Source organism: Onthophagus taurus, chromosome 3 (genome assembly GCF_036711975.1).
Source record: "Onthophagus taurus isolate NC chromosome 3, IU_Otau_3.0, whole genome shotgun sequence".
Classification (NCBI taxonomy): domain Eukaryota; kingdom Metazoa; phylum Arthropoda; class Insecta; order Coleoptera; family Scarabaeidae; genus Onthophagus; species Onthophagus taurus.
Window position 1 is genome coordinate 29,587,091 of NC_091968.1, and position 16,293 is coordinate 29,603,383.

Here is a 16,293-nt window from a genome sequence, read left to right on the forward strand (position 1 = left end):
TTAGCAATTATTGCGTTAGAATTATTACCAAACAACATGATAAAAAGTTAGGTTACAATAAATTTGTCATAATACTATAAATTTCTAGTTAAATTTTAAAATTTATCAATTTACGTTTAAATAAAATCACTTTCACATGTTATTGACACAAAACAGGTTGAAATTTTTGCAGAACCCAAAATCTTCGCAAAAGATTTAAATAAACAACAAATTAGTTAACTTAAAAACAGTCTTAAAGTTGTTTTGTGCGTTACGATTACGATGAGTTTTATGCCACAAAGGTAAATGAAACTAGCTAAAACTTTATTGTAACATAAACAAGTTGCTTTTTAGGTTGGTTTTATCTAGAACTTTATTTAATCAGGCTTTAAAGTTAAATACAACTCGTTGTCTTAGTTATAAAGTAAATAGGATTAAAAATGAATATAAAGGAACCAATTCCAATTGGAATTTTAGTTACAAATCCGTATTAATCGCATCTACGATTGTTGGTTATGTGGGTTATGGCGTTTATAAGAAAAAAAGGAATGTTTACTTGGAAGATTTGTCGTCAGCGGGAAAATATAAAGAAAATCTTCCTAAATACACGATGGAAGAAGTAAATAAACACGCTACAAAGTTAATATTTTAGGTTATAAATAAAATCATAAATTAGATTTTTTTATTTTTAAAGAGAAACTGGAATTTGGGTCACTTACAAACAAGGAGTTTACGATATTACGAACTTTATTAACGAACACCCAGGTGGTGATCAAATCTTAATGGCTGCGGGAAGCTCAATTGAACCGTTTTGGTTACTTTACGGCATCCATAAAACCCCACAAATATACAAAATCCTCGAAGAAATGCGCATAGGGAATATATCCGAAGATGAAACTCGTTTTGTTATACAAGACATGGACGATCCGTACTCAGGGGAACCTTTAAGGCACACGGTTTTAAAACCAGCATCAGAAAAGCCTTATAATGCCGAGCCACCATCAACTTTATTAGTAGAGCATTTTTTAACACCAAAGTCAGTTTTAAAAATTAATAAAAAAAGAATTTATAACAATTTAATTGATTTTAGTGAAATTTTTTATGTACGAAATCATTTACCCGTACCTTACGTTGACCCAGAAACTTATGAACTGGAAATTGAGGTCGATAATGGGACCAATAACATTAAGAAAACTTTAAAATTAGAAGATTTAAAAAAATTACCCAAACACACGATAAACGCCACGATTATGTGCGCTGGAAATCGTCGCAGTGAAATGAATCGGATTAAAGAAGTGAAAGGGTTGAGTTGGGGGCAAGCTTCTGTAGGTAATGCTCAATGGGGTGGTGCTAGATTAAGCGATGTTTTAAAATTAGTTGGAATTACGGATGAATCCCAAGGATATCAACATATTCAAGTAAGTCTATATATTGTAATAATAAAACTAAAAAATTTAAACAATTATAAAATAATGTTAGATACTATATGCTAGTGAATTTCGGTACATTTTATTGTTCTTTAATGTCGATGCGAAGTAATTTTAAAGATTCGATACCAGATAACCTCAATTTAAATTTTTCGAAATTATTTATTTAAATCTTTATCTACCCGGATCAAACCTATTTAGAAGGATAAACTTAACTTGGTTAACAAAGAAAATAATTAATATTTGTATGGAATAATGAAATTTGGATGAAAATTTACAAAATTAATTTGAACATATTGGAAAATTTATCGTTGAGATCAGAAGAAAATGAATGGATATTTGAAAATTGATTTAAAAGAGCATCAAAATTACGAAATATCACGCATAATTATAAATAATTTTAAAAATTTAAATAATAATTTGACAAATTGAATTAGAGACATTTCAAATGTCAAAGTTGGCTACATTGAAAAAACTAAGACACAAATTCCAAATCCGTAAATTTAACCAATCAGGAGAGGTTATTTGGAAATTTAACATCCGAAAAACGGAATTTATCCACATAAAGAGTGTGCTTCCTGTTGTCTAAAGAAACACACACATTTTTTTTTGCTCTGCTAAAAATTAATTAAATCAACGTGTCAACGAGTTAAAAAAATTATATCGCTCCTGATAAAGTAAAGCAATTGGTTCCGTTTCTGGTAGAAACCATCATCACTAGTGAAGAGAAAAATTGGTTCTCAATCCTGAATCCAACTGTTCCTGTCACGAAGAAAATATTATTCTGAGTTTGACCTGCAAGGTTCCCATAGAAACAAATTGGCTAAGTTATTTTTTTTTATAATTTATTGTTTTTGTTGATACATTTTTTAAAGAAAAAGACTCTTTTTACCTTCAATACGAGAAGTTCTTGATAAGTCCAATATAAATTTTGAGATTACGATTACAATTTCCTAATTAATTTAATATTTGACGAGTTGTTTAAGACCATAACATATCTGAGTTGATAAATATTACTTCGAATCAACTAATTTAGAATATTTGTTTATATTTTGTTAATTTTGTCGACAACATCTCAATTTGATTGCACCTTAAGTTGTGCACATGTTTGTCTTGACAGTATTACTAGAACCTGCCTTAACCCTGAGATAATTCGACAATTCTGTTTAAATATTTAAATTTTTTTCAATTTAATAAAAAAACAAATTATTATAAAATTTAGTAATGTTTTCATTAAAATAATTCTTTTCAAAAGAAGAGGGACTATTTGCGGTCCATTTGGAAAAACATTACAATATATACCAAAATCTAATACTGAATAACAATTAAATTTAGAATTAACACTAGTCCTAGAACTTGAATCATTTGGATTTAGATGCACGCCTCTAAAGACGGTTAAACCCGAATTTTTCTAGTTGTAGGTCTAGTTTTAGTTCAATAGAAATATACAATAACCGAGCGCTATCTAATGCTAACTAGTTCTGCTTAGCATTATCACTGGAACTAACACTAGAACTAGAAACATTCGAGTTTAGCCGTCCTTAAAGACGTGCTGCTATCGACGGCTAAACTCGAATGTTTCTAGTTTTTGGTTTAGTTTTTGTTCAATAGAAATGTGCAACAATCTAGCGCTGAGTAACAATTAAAACTAGAACTAACACTAGACCTAGAACTAGTAGGTACTTTCTAGTCCTAGGTTTAGTGTTAGTTCTAGTTTTACACTAATACTGGAACTAACACAAGACCTAGAACTAGAATCATTCGGATTTAGCCGCACGTCTCTCAAGACGGCTAAACCCGAATGATTCTAGTTCTAGGTCTTGTATTAGTTCTAGTGTTAGTGCTAGTATCTGAAGACGTTCGCCTATCGTTTCTTCGATGCCAACTCTTTCTTCGGTAATGGAGCTACGATATCTGCTTTACTTGTATCCGAAACTAAGTTGTGAAGATTATGATAGATATACTACCGACGCTCTAAAGACAGTGTTGTTAAATACCCGGGTATTTATTTTCAAGGGTAAATTTCCTGGATAGATACCCGGGGGTATTTACCCAAGATGGGTATTTATAGGTATTTATAAAATCTGATTTAAATTGAGTTGATGGCAGTTTTGCAAGCACTTCAAGAATGCAGAGTTGATTATCGTATACCAAACTTATTTATAACATCTATAAGAATGCTACACGGTAAAATTGCATGAAAGTACTGATGAGATTAGAAGTAGTAAAGTACTGATTGTGAGTAAAAGAAGGCGATACACTGTTGAACCCAAATTGTTCATCACAGTCGTGGAGAGTGCATTTACACAACCGGATTGGACCCAAAAAGGCATGAACATTGATGGCAAATGCTTAAGTAATTTGCGCTACGCGATTTTGGATAGCCTTGGAGAGATTAAATTAATACTGAACCACTTAAAAGAAGTGTGTGCAAGAGTCGGGTGTCTAATAATAATATCAACGAGGAGAAATCAAAATTTATGACAAATCTTGTTCCCAGCTCTAACATCAACATTGGGGATAATGAGATGGAGAGGATTGACAGCTCTGTATATCTTGACTATGAGGTTCGTGTAACGAGAGATAATGAAACAAGCGAACTAAACAGGAGGATTACACTCGTATGGGCAGCCTACGGGAAACTTAGAGACATCTTCAAGAGAAAAGGCCAAGAAAGGCTTTCAATCAATGCGTGTTTCCGGTGACATACGGCTCCGAAACATTAACATTAACGATAGCCACTACCGATCCTAAGTGTAACTCTGAGGGACTACATACGAAATGAAGACCTATGAAAAAGTACTGGCGTAAATGATGTGGTCAACATCATGATGGCATCATGATGGCGGGTCATGTCTCGCGGATGAAGAATGAGTAGTGGACAAAAGGGTTGCTTGAGTGGGGGGCGAGCGAATAGACGAAGTAGGCGTCAAAAGAATGACCAACAACTGGATTCAGACAGCAATACCTGGAAAGAGTATCTATGACCGATAACCGTGGGAAGCAATGGAGACGATTTAATCGGATTTGGGTTGGGAATGGTCAATAAAAGCAGGAACAACTTTTTTAATTGCTAATGTATTTCGGTTATCTATTGCAACCTTCATCATAGCGAATTATACATGTTGTTCTAGAAGTGGGTTACGTAAAATCGTTTTGATGACGTAACATGATGGGTTTAGCCGTCTTGAAAGACGTGCGGCTAAACCCGAATGTTTTTAGTCCTAGGTCTTGTGTTAGTTCTAGTGATAGTGCTAGTGTAAAACTAGAACTAACATTAGTAGCTACACTGTACAGGGTGTCCAAATTTCGATGGGTTTGCACGATATCTCAGTTATTATGAAAGATAGAAAGTTGCGGTTTTCGCGAACCTGAGCTACTTTTTTGTGAAACTTGTAATGCCGCAAACCAAATTTTCATAGACCTCTTCGTTTTTGATATACAGTATTTCAAAATTTACGATTTTCAGACACCCCCCGTATCTCGGCTATCCGGAAACTTAATAAAAAAGTAAAAACGGGTTCTAATAGATTTTTTCACGGAGAATCCAATGGTGCACGTAGAATTTTTCTAGTCATCACGGTTTTTGAGTTATAAACACAACTTAGGTTTTTTTAAATGGAACCACCTATATTTTATTTTTTTATTGAACTGGATTCTTTTCAAGCTTTTCAATGATATATAATACTCTACACTTACCTTTATAATTTATTAACCTCGAAATTGAATAAAATACATTATTTTATAAGTAGGCAATGATAAACAGACTGCCTAACCTGACGTCACAGAGATGGGCGGAGCTTATATCGACTCCAAACAATTTCGTTGCTAACCACAGTTGCTAATGATATAAAAATGTCATTTGAAATGTCATAAAAAGTCACTTAGTTTATTTTATTTTAACACTAATTGAAAAATTGCATATGGTGATTTACCGTTAGCAACACACTTAGCTATGAAAATGATTGGAGTCGATATAAGCTCCGCCCATCTCTGTTACGTCAAGGCTTAGGTTGTCTATTAAGTGATCGCGTTGCTAGGATACCGGAATAAACAAAGTAAATATAGTTAATTACTGTCAAACTTAATTTTGAATTTTGTGCTAACAATAAGTCGTGTGTTACTTAATTACCTTTAATTAACTTAACTTAATTATCTTTTTCTTGAAATGGAGCGCTATGAAAATTATGAAAAATATGACATGCTAGCATGTTACATTCATGCAAATGAAAATATAAATCAAGCTGCTGAATTATACATAAATAGGTAGAATGCAACATTTATCAGCAATAACATTTTATTAGCAGATTGTTTCACTTCAGATATCCAGAAAGAGCGCAACCAAATTCAAAATTATTGGGCCACGAATTGTTTACAAAATATTTGAAGGAAACCTTTGCGCTAATCGCTATTTGGCCATATTGCAAAAGGCTTTGCCAGAGATTTTGGATGATATTCCTCTTATTCGGCTAAATAATATTTATTTTCAGCAGGACGGAGCTCCCGCTCATAATGCGCAGTTAGTGAGTCGCTACCTAACTGCAGAATTTCCTGGTAGGTGGATAGGCACACATGGTCCAACGCGATGGCCAGCAAGATCACCTGATTTATCTATTTTGGACTTCTTTTTATGGGGATATATCAAGAATCGGGTATATAGTACCCAGAATCGAACAAAATTGGAATTGAAAATTGCTGTAACTGATGCTTTTTCACATTTACAGCAACATCCCATAACTATTCTAAATGCAATTAAACGCATTACTAAACTTTGTGAACAATGTGTGCATCAAAATGGTAACAACTTTGAACAATTCTTGTAACTTGAAGCCATATTTGCATAATGTTTAGTTTTTAATAATTTTTCGTTTTTAGCAAACAAAATTTAATAGATACATTTTTTTAATAAGTCAATAATTAATATTATAGTATTTTCAAAATTCTTTGTTTATCCTGGTATCTTACCAACGCGATCACTTAATTTATCATAGCCTACTTATAAAATAATGTGGTTTTAATTTCGAGGTTAATTATAAAGGTAAGTATAGAGTATTATACAGGGTGTTCCGGTGACTCGGGGAATAAAATTAACCTCATATACTAGAGCAAAAATGATGACGATTGGTGAAAAAAATTTATTATAAAAGTCTTCAAATGGCCAAGATATGGGCCATCAAAGTTCAAAAATTTTAACACATTTTTCTAAATATTTTCAATACCATTTATGGTAGAGCGTTGAAATTTGGTACAGGGTAAACAAATATCAAGCAAAATCATTGAACCAATTTTTACTTTGATCGGGCGGCGGCAACCATGCTATACAGGGAGTCCCTAAAATTTGTTTGCTCAGAACTTTTTTGTTCGATCGTAAACCTACATTTATTTTTGCAGTTTCTAATAGAAAATTTATTTTAGAAGCTTTTATCACTCTTAGATAATATTGATAAAAATCACCGTTTTCGTTAAATGCAAAAATGGTAGGCTCCCATTTCAATAACACTAAAAAAAAAGTCTAACTCTGCCATGATAATTAACAAACGAATTCATTGACAGTTGTAAACACGCTTAGTCGTTTAAACAAATACTAAAAACCTTGTAGTATTCGAAATGGAAAATTACACGTTTGGAGAACAAACTGATATGCTTTTAACATTGGGTGAATGTCTTGGAAATTCCGTAGCAGCCGCTAACCGTTATCGGCAAAAATTCCCGAATCGTAGAACCCCCAACAGAAAAACGTTTTCTCGAATTGAAGCCCGATTAAGAGAAAATGGATCACTAAAACATATCTTTCTGAACAACCCAACCCTAGATCTGTTCGAACTCCGCAATTGGAAGAGTAAATTTTAGAACATGCAGAAGAAAATAGTACCACTAGTACTTCAGCCATGGCTAGGCGATTTGGGACGTCAAAAACGACTGTGTGGCGTATTCTTCGAGAGCAGCAGCTTTACCCATTTCACTGCTGTAAGGTTCAGGAAGTACAGCTTACCGATTATCCAATTAGATTGGAATATTGCCAGAAAATGCAACAGAAAATACAAATTGATAATCAGTTTTTAGAAAAAATACTTTTCACCGATGAATCCACTTTTTCCAAAGATGGAATAATTAATTTAAGGAATTTACATAGTTGGGCTGAAGAAAATCCAAAATTTTTCAGTACTTGGAAATCTCAGTGGAGATTTTCTCTCAATGTTTGGGCTGGGATTGTGGGGGATGTCATTGTTGGTCCCGTTTTCTTGCCGTCAAGACTTGATGGCCCTACATACCATGAACATTTGGAAGGATTGGACGAGTTCTTAGGTGACGTTCCGTTAAATGCCAGAAGGGACATGTGGTATTTACATGATGGTGCCCCTGCGCACAGCACAAATGCAGTGAAGGAATTTCTAGGGAACCGTTTCCCGGGACGGTGGATCGGACGAGGAGCGGAAGCATCGATAACTTGGCCGGCCCGGTCACCAGACCTTACACCTATGGACTTTTATTTATGGGGGCGAGTTAAATCAATCAGCTCAGGCTACGAATCGTCGATTCATTCGACCAAATTCGAACGGAGATAAATGTACTGCCTAGAGTATGATTTAATTTAAAGCGACGATATCAGGCATGTATTGATGCTAACGGAGGTCTTTTTGAACATTTCCTATAGTATTTATTATTACTTGTCTTGTTATTTTATGTATTTGTTTTATTTTTCCTGTTAGCGTTGTCGTTAAAATTAAATTTATTGTTTTGTATTATCTTTTATTAAATCAACTAAAACAAATTAAAAAGGGATTTACCTAATCTACACTTGGAAATGTTACATACATAATATTTATGGCGGCTCAGTTCGATTTTCACTTGTCATGGCCGACTTAGATTTTTTTTTTTTAGTGTTATTGAAATCGGAACCTAACATTTTTGCATTTAACACGAAAACGGTGATTTTTATCAATATTATCTAAGAGTAATAAAAGCTTCTAAAATAAATTTTCTATTAGAAACTGCAAAAATAAATGTAGGATTACGATCGAACAAAAAAGTTCTGAGCAAACAAATTTTAGGGACTCCCTGTATAGCATGGTTGCCGCCGCCCGATCAAAGTAAAAATTGGTTCAATGATTTTGCTTGATATTTGTTTACCCTGTACCAAATTTCAGCGCTCTACCATAAATGGTATTGAAAATATTTAGAAAAATGTGTTAAAATTTTTGAACTTTGATGGCCCATATCTTGGCCATTTGAAGACTATTATAATAAATTTTTTTTCACCAATCGTCATCATTTTTGCTCTAGTATATGAGGTTAATTTTATTCCCCGAGTCACCGGAACACCCTGTATATCATTGAAAAGCTTGAAACATTCTAGTTCAATAAAAAAATAAAATATAGGTGGTTCCATTTAAAAAAACCTAAGTTGTGTTTATAACTCAAAAACTGTAATGTCTAGAAAAATTCTACGTGCATCATTGGATTCTACGTGAAACAATCTATTAGAACCCGTTTTTACTTTTTTATTAAGTTTCCGGATAGCCGAGATACGGGGGTGTCTGAAAATCGTAAATTTTGAAATACTCCCCACAGACTACTACCAGACGGCCAACTCCATTGTGAAAGCGAGATCCAATATACACCGGTCTCTCTCACTCATCATGTAACACTTATGTAGATGGCAGTGAGAAGCAAAAATGCAATTGGCGCCAAATTCAAATCTTTTATTTAATTTAAAATTTGAATACAGAAATATTTTTGATCTAATGTGCTTTTTGTGGATCTATTAAGCTATATTTAGCTTGCGTAAGCCAAAATAATTACAGCTTAATAGACCAATAAAAAGCACCTCAAATCAAAAAGTTATAATTTTATAATTTCAATGCAAAATAAAGAGAAATCCATTGGCGATTTAAAATTTTATATTTAAATTGCAATATAATTACACTAAAAACCCCTGTCCTCGTCTTCTCCGGGATGACCCTCACAGGTTGGGTTAGGTTGGCCGTTTTTGTCTGTGGTTTTCAATTGATAAAGTACATATAACAAAAAAGCATTATAACAAATAAATGTTGGTTATCAAACACCAACTGCTTCTTACCCTAAGTGACACGGTGTTATCAAAAATTTGAATACTATTGAAATTAAAAATTAATATAATTAAAATACTAACCTGTCCTTATTCTTGGGAAAACAAAATAATTTTCCAACTTCATCTTCGCTACATCCACACACAATGCAAAACATTTTTACAATAATCATTCTCGAAAATTATTCGTAAAAAATACAACGCAAAAATAGATAATAAGCACAAATAAGACAATAAACGCAAAAGGACTGTGTGACATATGACATACATAAAATGTCAAAACCGCTTAAACAAAGTCAACAGCTTTCTGTAATATTACTAACGACATGTACGCCATCTACTAAGGATTTCTATCAAGATGACAAAGAGAAAATATCGGTATTATGATGTGATAATAAGAGATAGAGAATGGCCTATCATTTTCCCGGTGAGCTAACTCTCTGCCTCACTCTGTGATACTCCCTGTATATCAAAAACGAAGAGGTCTATGAAAATTTGGTTTGCGGCATTGTAAGTTTCACAAAAAAGTAGCTCAGGTTCGCGAAAACCGCAACTTTCTGTCTTTCATAATAACTGAGATACCCTGCAAACCCATCGAAATTTGGACACCCTGTACTAGCCATGCTAAGAGACATGCGGCACACGGAGTAGTGTTTGAAAACACTCCTCCGAATTAAAAAATATGGTATAGTAGAGTATTATTTATTTTAAATTATTTGTTTCTATCTTGTTATTTTATTATTCCTTCTTTTCAATGAAAAGTTTCGGTTTCGGTTCAAAATTGAGTTTTGGTCGGACATTATCAAGTATTAAATCATAATCTCAAAAAAAAAACTTAATTAATTTATATTTTTAATTATAGTTTGAAGGATTAGATGTAAACACTTCAAACGTACCCTACGGAGCTTCCATTCCATTTTTAAAGGGAACGGATCGTCGAGGAGACGTTATTTTAGCTTATGAAATGAACGGTCAAGTTTTACCGAGAGATCATGGTTTTCCGATACGCGTCGTTGTACCGGGAACTGTAGGTGCGCGAAATGTAAAGTGGTTATCGAAAATAATCGTTACACAAAATGAGAGTGAATCGCATTGGCAACAATTTGATTATAAAGGTTTCTCTCCGAGCACCACTTACGATAACATCGATTGGAATAGTTCGCCGGCGATTCAAGAACTTCCCGTTATTTCTGCGATTTGTAAACCGATTGAAAATGAAATTGTTAAAGTTGATGATGATGGGATGATCACGGTGAGGGGTTATGCTTGGTCTGGGGGTGGAAAAAAAATTGTTCGGGTTGATGTAACGATTGATGGTGGTGAAAATTGGTATGTAGCAGGGTTTGATCATCAAGAAGAAGCTGTCCCACCACACCATTGGGCGTGGACTTTATGGACGGTTAAAGTGCCGGTTAAAAATAAATCAGGAAATGTGAGGTTATCCTATTATTTTTGATTTTAAATTAATTATAACTTTTTAGATTGAGGTTTGGGCTAAAGCAGTGGATTCTTCTTATAATACTCAACCGGAATCGTTTAAAAATATATGGAATTTAAGGGGGGTACTTAATAATGCTTATCATAAAATAAAAATTCAGTTGAAATGATTTTTAAAATACAAAACTTTTTTATTGTTGTATATATTATTATTCAATCTTTTTGCAAAAAGTGCTATATAAAATACAGAATAAAATACGAAATAAAATAAAAAAAACATTAAGAGAAAAATATAAAATTCCCCCAAAAAAGCTGTTTGTTAGTATAAAAGCGTATCAAATTGAAATTGCTTTTTTAATACTCATCGCCTTCATCGGCTTCTCCTTCAACTGAATCAACAGCAACCTCTTCATAATCTTTCTCTAAAGCAGCCAAATCTTCACGAGCTTCCGAAAATTCACCTTCTTCCATCCCTTCACCTACATACCAATGTACAAAAGCTCTTTTAGCGTACATTAAATCAAATTTATGATCCAATCGAGCCCAAGCTTCCGCTATAGCAGTTGTGTTCGATAACATACAAACCGCTCGTTGTACTTTAGCCAAATCCCCACCAGGAACTACAGTTGGGGGTTGATAATTAATCCCAACTTTAAATCCAGTTGGACACCAATCAACGAATTGAATCGTTCTTTTTGTTTTAATCGTTGCAATCGCTGCGTTAACATCTTTAGGGACAACATCGCCTCGATACAACATACAACAAGCCATGTATTTTCCGTGACGAGGATCACATTTCACCATTTGATTGGCTGGTTCGAAACAAGCATTGGTAATTTCGGCAACGGTTAATTGTTCGTGGTAAGCTTTTTCAGCGGAAATAACCGGGGCATAAGTTGCTAATGGGAAATGAATTCTAGGATATGGAACAAGATTTGTTTGGAATTCGGTAAGATCAACGTTTAAGGCACCATCAAACCGCAAAGAGGCTGTGATCGACGAAACGATTTGCCCGATTAAACGATTCAAATTGGTGTACGTTGGCCGCTCAATATCGAGATTTCTACGGCAAATATCGTAAATCGCTTCGTTGTCAACCATAAAGGCACAATCGGAGTGTTCTAGTGTTGTATGAGTTGTTAAGATTGAGTTGTAAGGCTCAACAACAGCCGTGGACACCTAAAATGATGGTTAATGAGGTTATTGATGTTTTATTGAGGGGAAAATTACTTGTGGTGCTGGATAAATCGAAAATTCTAGTTTAGATTTTTTTCCGTAGTCAACGCTTAATCTTTCCATTAATAAACTGGTAAATCCGGATCCGGTTCCTCCACCGAATGAATGGAATACTAAAAATCCCTAAAATTATAAAAAAAAACATTGTTAATAATTAATTTGAGTTAAATAAATCGTAAAGATATTAATAGATGGCGCTACATATTGAAATATCAAATATTAAATTTTGAAAAATTAAATAATAATAATAAAATAATAATATGAATAAACTTTAATGTAGGATAATAATACAAAATAAATAATTAATTATAAATTAAAAAAGATACTTATAAATTTTAACGTATAAAGTTATTAAAATAGTTAAGAGATGGCGCCATATAAAAATGATTTGAATAATTGAATTTAATTCTAACTTGTAATCCCGTGCATTGATCCGCTAATTTTCGAATACGATCCAAAACGACATCGACAATTTCTTTTCCAATCGTGTAATGACCTCTTGCGTAGTTATTAGCGGCGTCTTCTTTGCCGGTGATTAATTGTTCGGGGTGAAAGAGTTGGCGATAAGTTCCGGTTCTAACTTCATCTAAAAAAAAAATTAATTTTTAAGCTTTTCGAATTTAATTGAAGCGTACAAAATAAATTGGAATCTTTTAAATTCGTCCTTGGATCCCGAAATATTCTTAAATCCTTCGTTGGTGTAATTAGAGGAATTGCTGTTGTATTCTTAGAATATTACACGGTGACTCATTGAATTCCTGAAGCGTAAACTTACCAACGGCTATTGTTAACACCAAAACAAGCAATAAAAAAAATAAATTTTCTTACAATCACTTTTAGAACAACCGCACCCAATAGTAAATTCTTACCAACGACCGTTGGTTCTAAATCGACGAAAACAGCTCGAGGAACGTGTTTTCCAGCTCCTGTTTCGCTGAAAAATGTGTTGAAGCTATCATCTCCTCCACCAATAGTTTTATCTGAAGGCATTTGCCCATCGGGTTGGATTCCATGCTCTAAGCAGTACAATTCCCAACAAGCATTGCCGATTTGCACACCAGCTTGGCCGATATGAACGGAAATACACTCCCTCTAAAACAAAGAAAGAAAACAATAAGATACAAAAGAAATTAAAGGATAATTTTACAGTTTTAGCCATTTGCGTTTACTTTAATGCGAATGCTGAAGAGATCGATATTCTCAAAGTTTAATACAAACATTTAGATTAAAGAGAGGAGGAAATTTAAATTGGATTACGTTTTAAATTGATTTCACGTAAAATCATGAATACAAAATTAACTTCTTCAACATTAACAACTCAATAAATTTCTTTGTGAATATTACTTTACAAAAACGTTTTCGATTAAAACAAAGTAAAGATAATAAACAGGTCAAAGCACCCACTTCGTTTCCGATTTTCGTGTTATTTTCCTTTTTCAAAGCAAACGATTGATTTTCTTCTTTGTGCACGGAACAGAGTAACACGGAAATCTTATTCCAACAGCACAATCGTCTCATTTCGCATATTAAATCGTTACCGGTTGGATTCCTTTTCAATTCCGATACAGTTCCGTAATGTTAACGTTGATTAGAAAAAGTAATTCGATTAATTGAAACGATAATGATATCACAATAAGATTTCTTTTTCTTCCTATTAGAGGTAGAATTGAGATTGAAATCAAATTGAGGGTATTGATTAGTGCAAATCGAGCTAATAAATGATTTCTTAGAAATTTCTAATGAAACATTGACATAAATTTTTTTTTTAAATTTGTAAGTTTGTGGAAAAGCGCCCACACACGTTTTATGAAGAAGAATAAGGTTGATGAACTTGCTACGGACCTAATTGATGACTGCGGTAAAGCAGACGATATGAATCATCGTTACCCGCAGGGTGGTGTTTTTTATAACGGGATTTCATTAAAAAAGTCAATATTTTATCATAACACAAAATTAAGTATAAATACAGTGGCTCACAGCTTATTTAACACTAGACTTTATGTCAGTAGAACTAAAATTAGACCAAGAACTAGAAACATTCGGGTTTAGTATTCTAGTTCTAGGTCTAGTGTTAGTTCTAATGATATAAAACTAGAACTAACATTAGACATAGAACTAGGAACTTTCGTGTTTAGCCGTGCGTCTTTGGCAGTAGCAAAAAAGATTACGCGATTGCAAAAAGTTATTTCCCTAGCTCTAAGTTTGCAATTTCAATTTTTGAAAACTTTTTGCTTCTAGATTATGTAAAATATCCGTTGTAACATACTCAATCGCTCCTCATTTGTATTCAAAATCTTATTTGGTGCAATTCTTCCCTTATTTACTATACATTTCTAGTGCACAAGTCGTTCTGTAATGTGCTATATCGTGGATGCACTTAAATATACCATTTTGACAGTTTTTCTAATGGGTTGCCCATTTTTGAAATGTTTTAAAACCAGTTCTCGCTGTTCAACGGTTGCTCGGCGACCCATTTTTTTAATTGTTATTAGATCACTCTAAAAATTAGGCAATACCGCACTTGATGATATTATTTAGTATACATACATAGCAACAAATGACGTCATCGCACCTCTAAACTGTACCAAATAAGCTGTGACATACAATATAATTTACAAATATTATTCTTAACAATTACGTTAAAATTTTGGTAACTGTAATAAGAAAAACATTCTCTGTACCTAAAATTAAACAATATAAATTTAATTTGTTGTTTATCTCATCACCAGTAATGTCAAACGTCAAGAAAAAAATTTTGACAGCGATTTTTTTTCGAATTCATTTAATAGATGACGCTAGGGTTAGTCGAAAATAATCAAATATTTTAATTTGATACTTAATTATTGTTTAAAGAAGAAATATAAGATAAATCGAAAATAATTTTAATTAATATAACTTTAATGTTATAAATTATTAATTGGTTAGTGCCAAAACATACTAAGAACTGTCATTGTCAGAAATGTCCAGTCATAAAATGGATTTTTATACCGAAAGTACCAACATTGTAATACTAAATTTTTTGACGTTTTGAAAATAATGAAAAATTAATTAACGGTTTATTAACTAATTATTTTAAGATAAATCTTAATAAAATCATAAAGAAAAAGATCGATTATTATTATTTTGTAACCATAACATTGTAGATAATAATTATGACTCATCCCGTCTTTTTCCATTAAAAAAACCACAAAACCGTTCGCAAAGGAAGTTGTAAGAACGTTCTAATAAAACCTTTCAAAGCAAAAAAAAATCCTATTATAGCTACAATTACCGTTTAAGATTATTATATATTTTTTTATAATTATTTGTTACAATTCCTAGAAAAGTAAACGTTCTAATTTCCTTTTACATATTAATTTGTTTCTATGTACACAACAAAAAAAATGTTATCTAATTCTTTGAATATCCTTCATCAAAGTCACGCAATATTATTTCGAGTTTAATGTTTCACACAACGATTAAATTTCAATAAAATAATTTGTACCAATTTTTTTAACTTACCATTTTAGTTTTTCTTTAGTTTCTTGCAATTTAAAACGTGTGGATTTAGAAGGTCACGCGATGTTGTCGATGAACACCAGTGAGTCTACATTAAACGTCGCGGAGTTCTTCCTCAGCTTTTAAAGCTTTGCAAAGGGCCGATACACTTTGGTGGGGTAAAGCGCATGACACAAATTGTTATTGTTGAGATCACTGTAATAAATAAACAAATTCTTTTTTTTATAATTTCTTATTCTAATTTCTTATAAATTTTACAAAATTTAAATAGATTTTTTTGTTGTAACATGAAAATCATAAAAATGTTAGTTTTGTCGATTGGAAATTCTTCGACAAAACGTTTTTTTCTTTATATCTTGTTTGTGGGTCGTTTATTTACAGCCTATTTGAGACGAATCAATAAATTATAGGCTGGGCTAAACGACACGATGACGACGACAATGTTGTAAATGAATTTTCTTTGCTTTTTCTAGGAGTGCCGTTATTACATGCTCACATGAACATATTACCCACTCATTCAATTAAAAAATTAAAAAACTGCTTAGTTTTAGACTTTTGGGAGGAGTGGTTCAATCATTTAATTTATTAGATAATTCATCAATTATTTTTAAGAAATCTTGATATTCTTTTATCTTTAAATCAGATCGC

At 32.7% G+C, this 16,293-nt stretch overlaps 2 protein-coding genes across 2 annotated transcripts; one reads left to right on the forward strand and one right to left on the reverse strand.

The window, feature by feature from the left end:
* The first annotated feature begins 26 nt into the window (after nt 1-26).
* Nucleotides 27-11,113, forward strand: LOC111416106 (sulfite oxidase). The gene is made up of 6 exons (XM_023048058.2): nt 27-281; nt 334-618; nt 674-1,015; nt 1,070-1,397; nt 10,337-10,906; nt 10,956-11,113. Exons 1-6 carry the CDS (start codon nt 262-264, stop codon nt 11,079-11,081), a joined length of 1,671 nt encoding a protein of 556 aa, XP_022903826.2. The 5' UTR covers nt 27-261; the 3' UTR covers nt 11,082-11,113.
* Nucleotides 11,079-15,748, reverse strand: LOC111416107 (tubulin alpha-3 chain). The gene is made up of 5 exons (XM_023048059.2): nt 15,649-15,748; nt 13,017-13,239; nt 12,561-12,733; nt 12,142-12,270; nt 11,079-12,090 (listed from the first exon to the last, which is right to left on the reverse strand). Exons 1-5 carry the CDS (start codon nt 15,649-15,651, stop codon nt 11,266-11,268), a joined length of 1,353 nt encoding a protein of 450 aa, XP_022903827.1. The 5' UTR covers nt 15,652-15,748; the 3' UTR covers nt 11,079-11,265.
* Nucleotides 15,749-16,293: the final 545 nt, after the last annotated feature.

Excerpts from the sequence above, each read along its gene's own strand:
- LOC111416106 (XM_023048058.2), top strand. The coding sequence starts at position 262 with ATGAGTTTTATGCCACAAAG. Across the intron at positions 282-333 it reads ATGAGTTTTATGCCACAAAG|GTTGGTTTTATCTAGAACTT; the intron begins GTAAATGAAACT and ends GTTGCTTTTTAG. Across the intron at positions 1,398-10,336 it reads AAGGATATCAACATATTCAA|TTTGAAGGATTAGATGTAAA; the intron begins GTAAGTCTATAT and ends TTTTAATTATAG.
- LOC111416107 (XM_023048059.2), bottom strand. Across the intron at positions 12,734-13,016 it reads TTTAGAACCAACGGTCGTTG|ATGAAGTTAGAACCGGAACT; the intron begins GTAAGAATTTAC and ends TTTTTTTTTTAG. Across the intron at positions 12,091-12,141 it reads CGATTTATCCAGCACCACAA|GTGTCCACGGCTGTTGTTGA; the intron begins GTAATTTTCCCC and ends CCATCATTTTAG.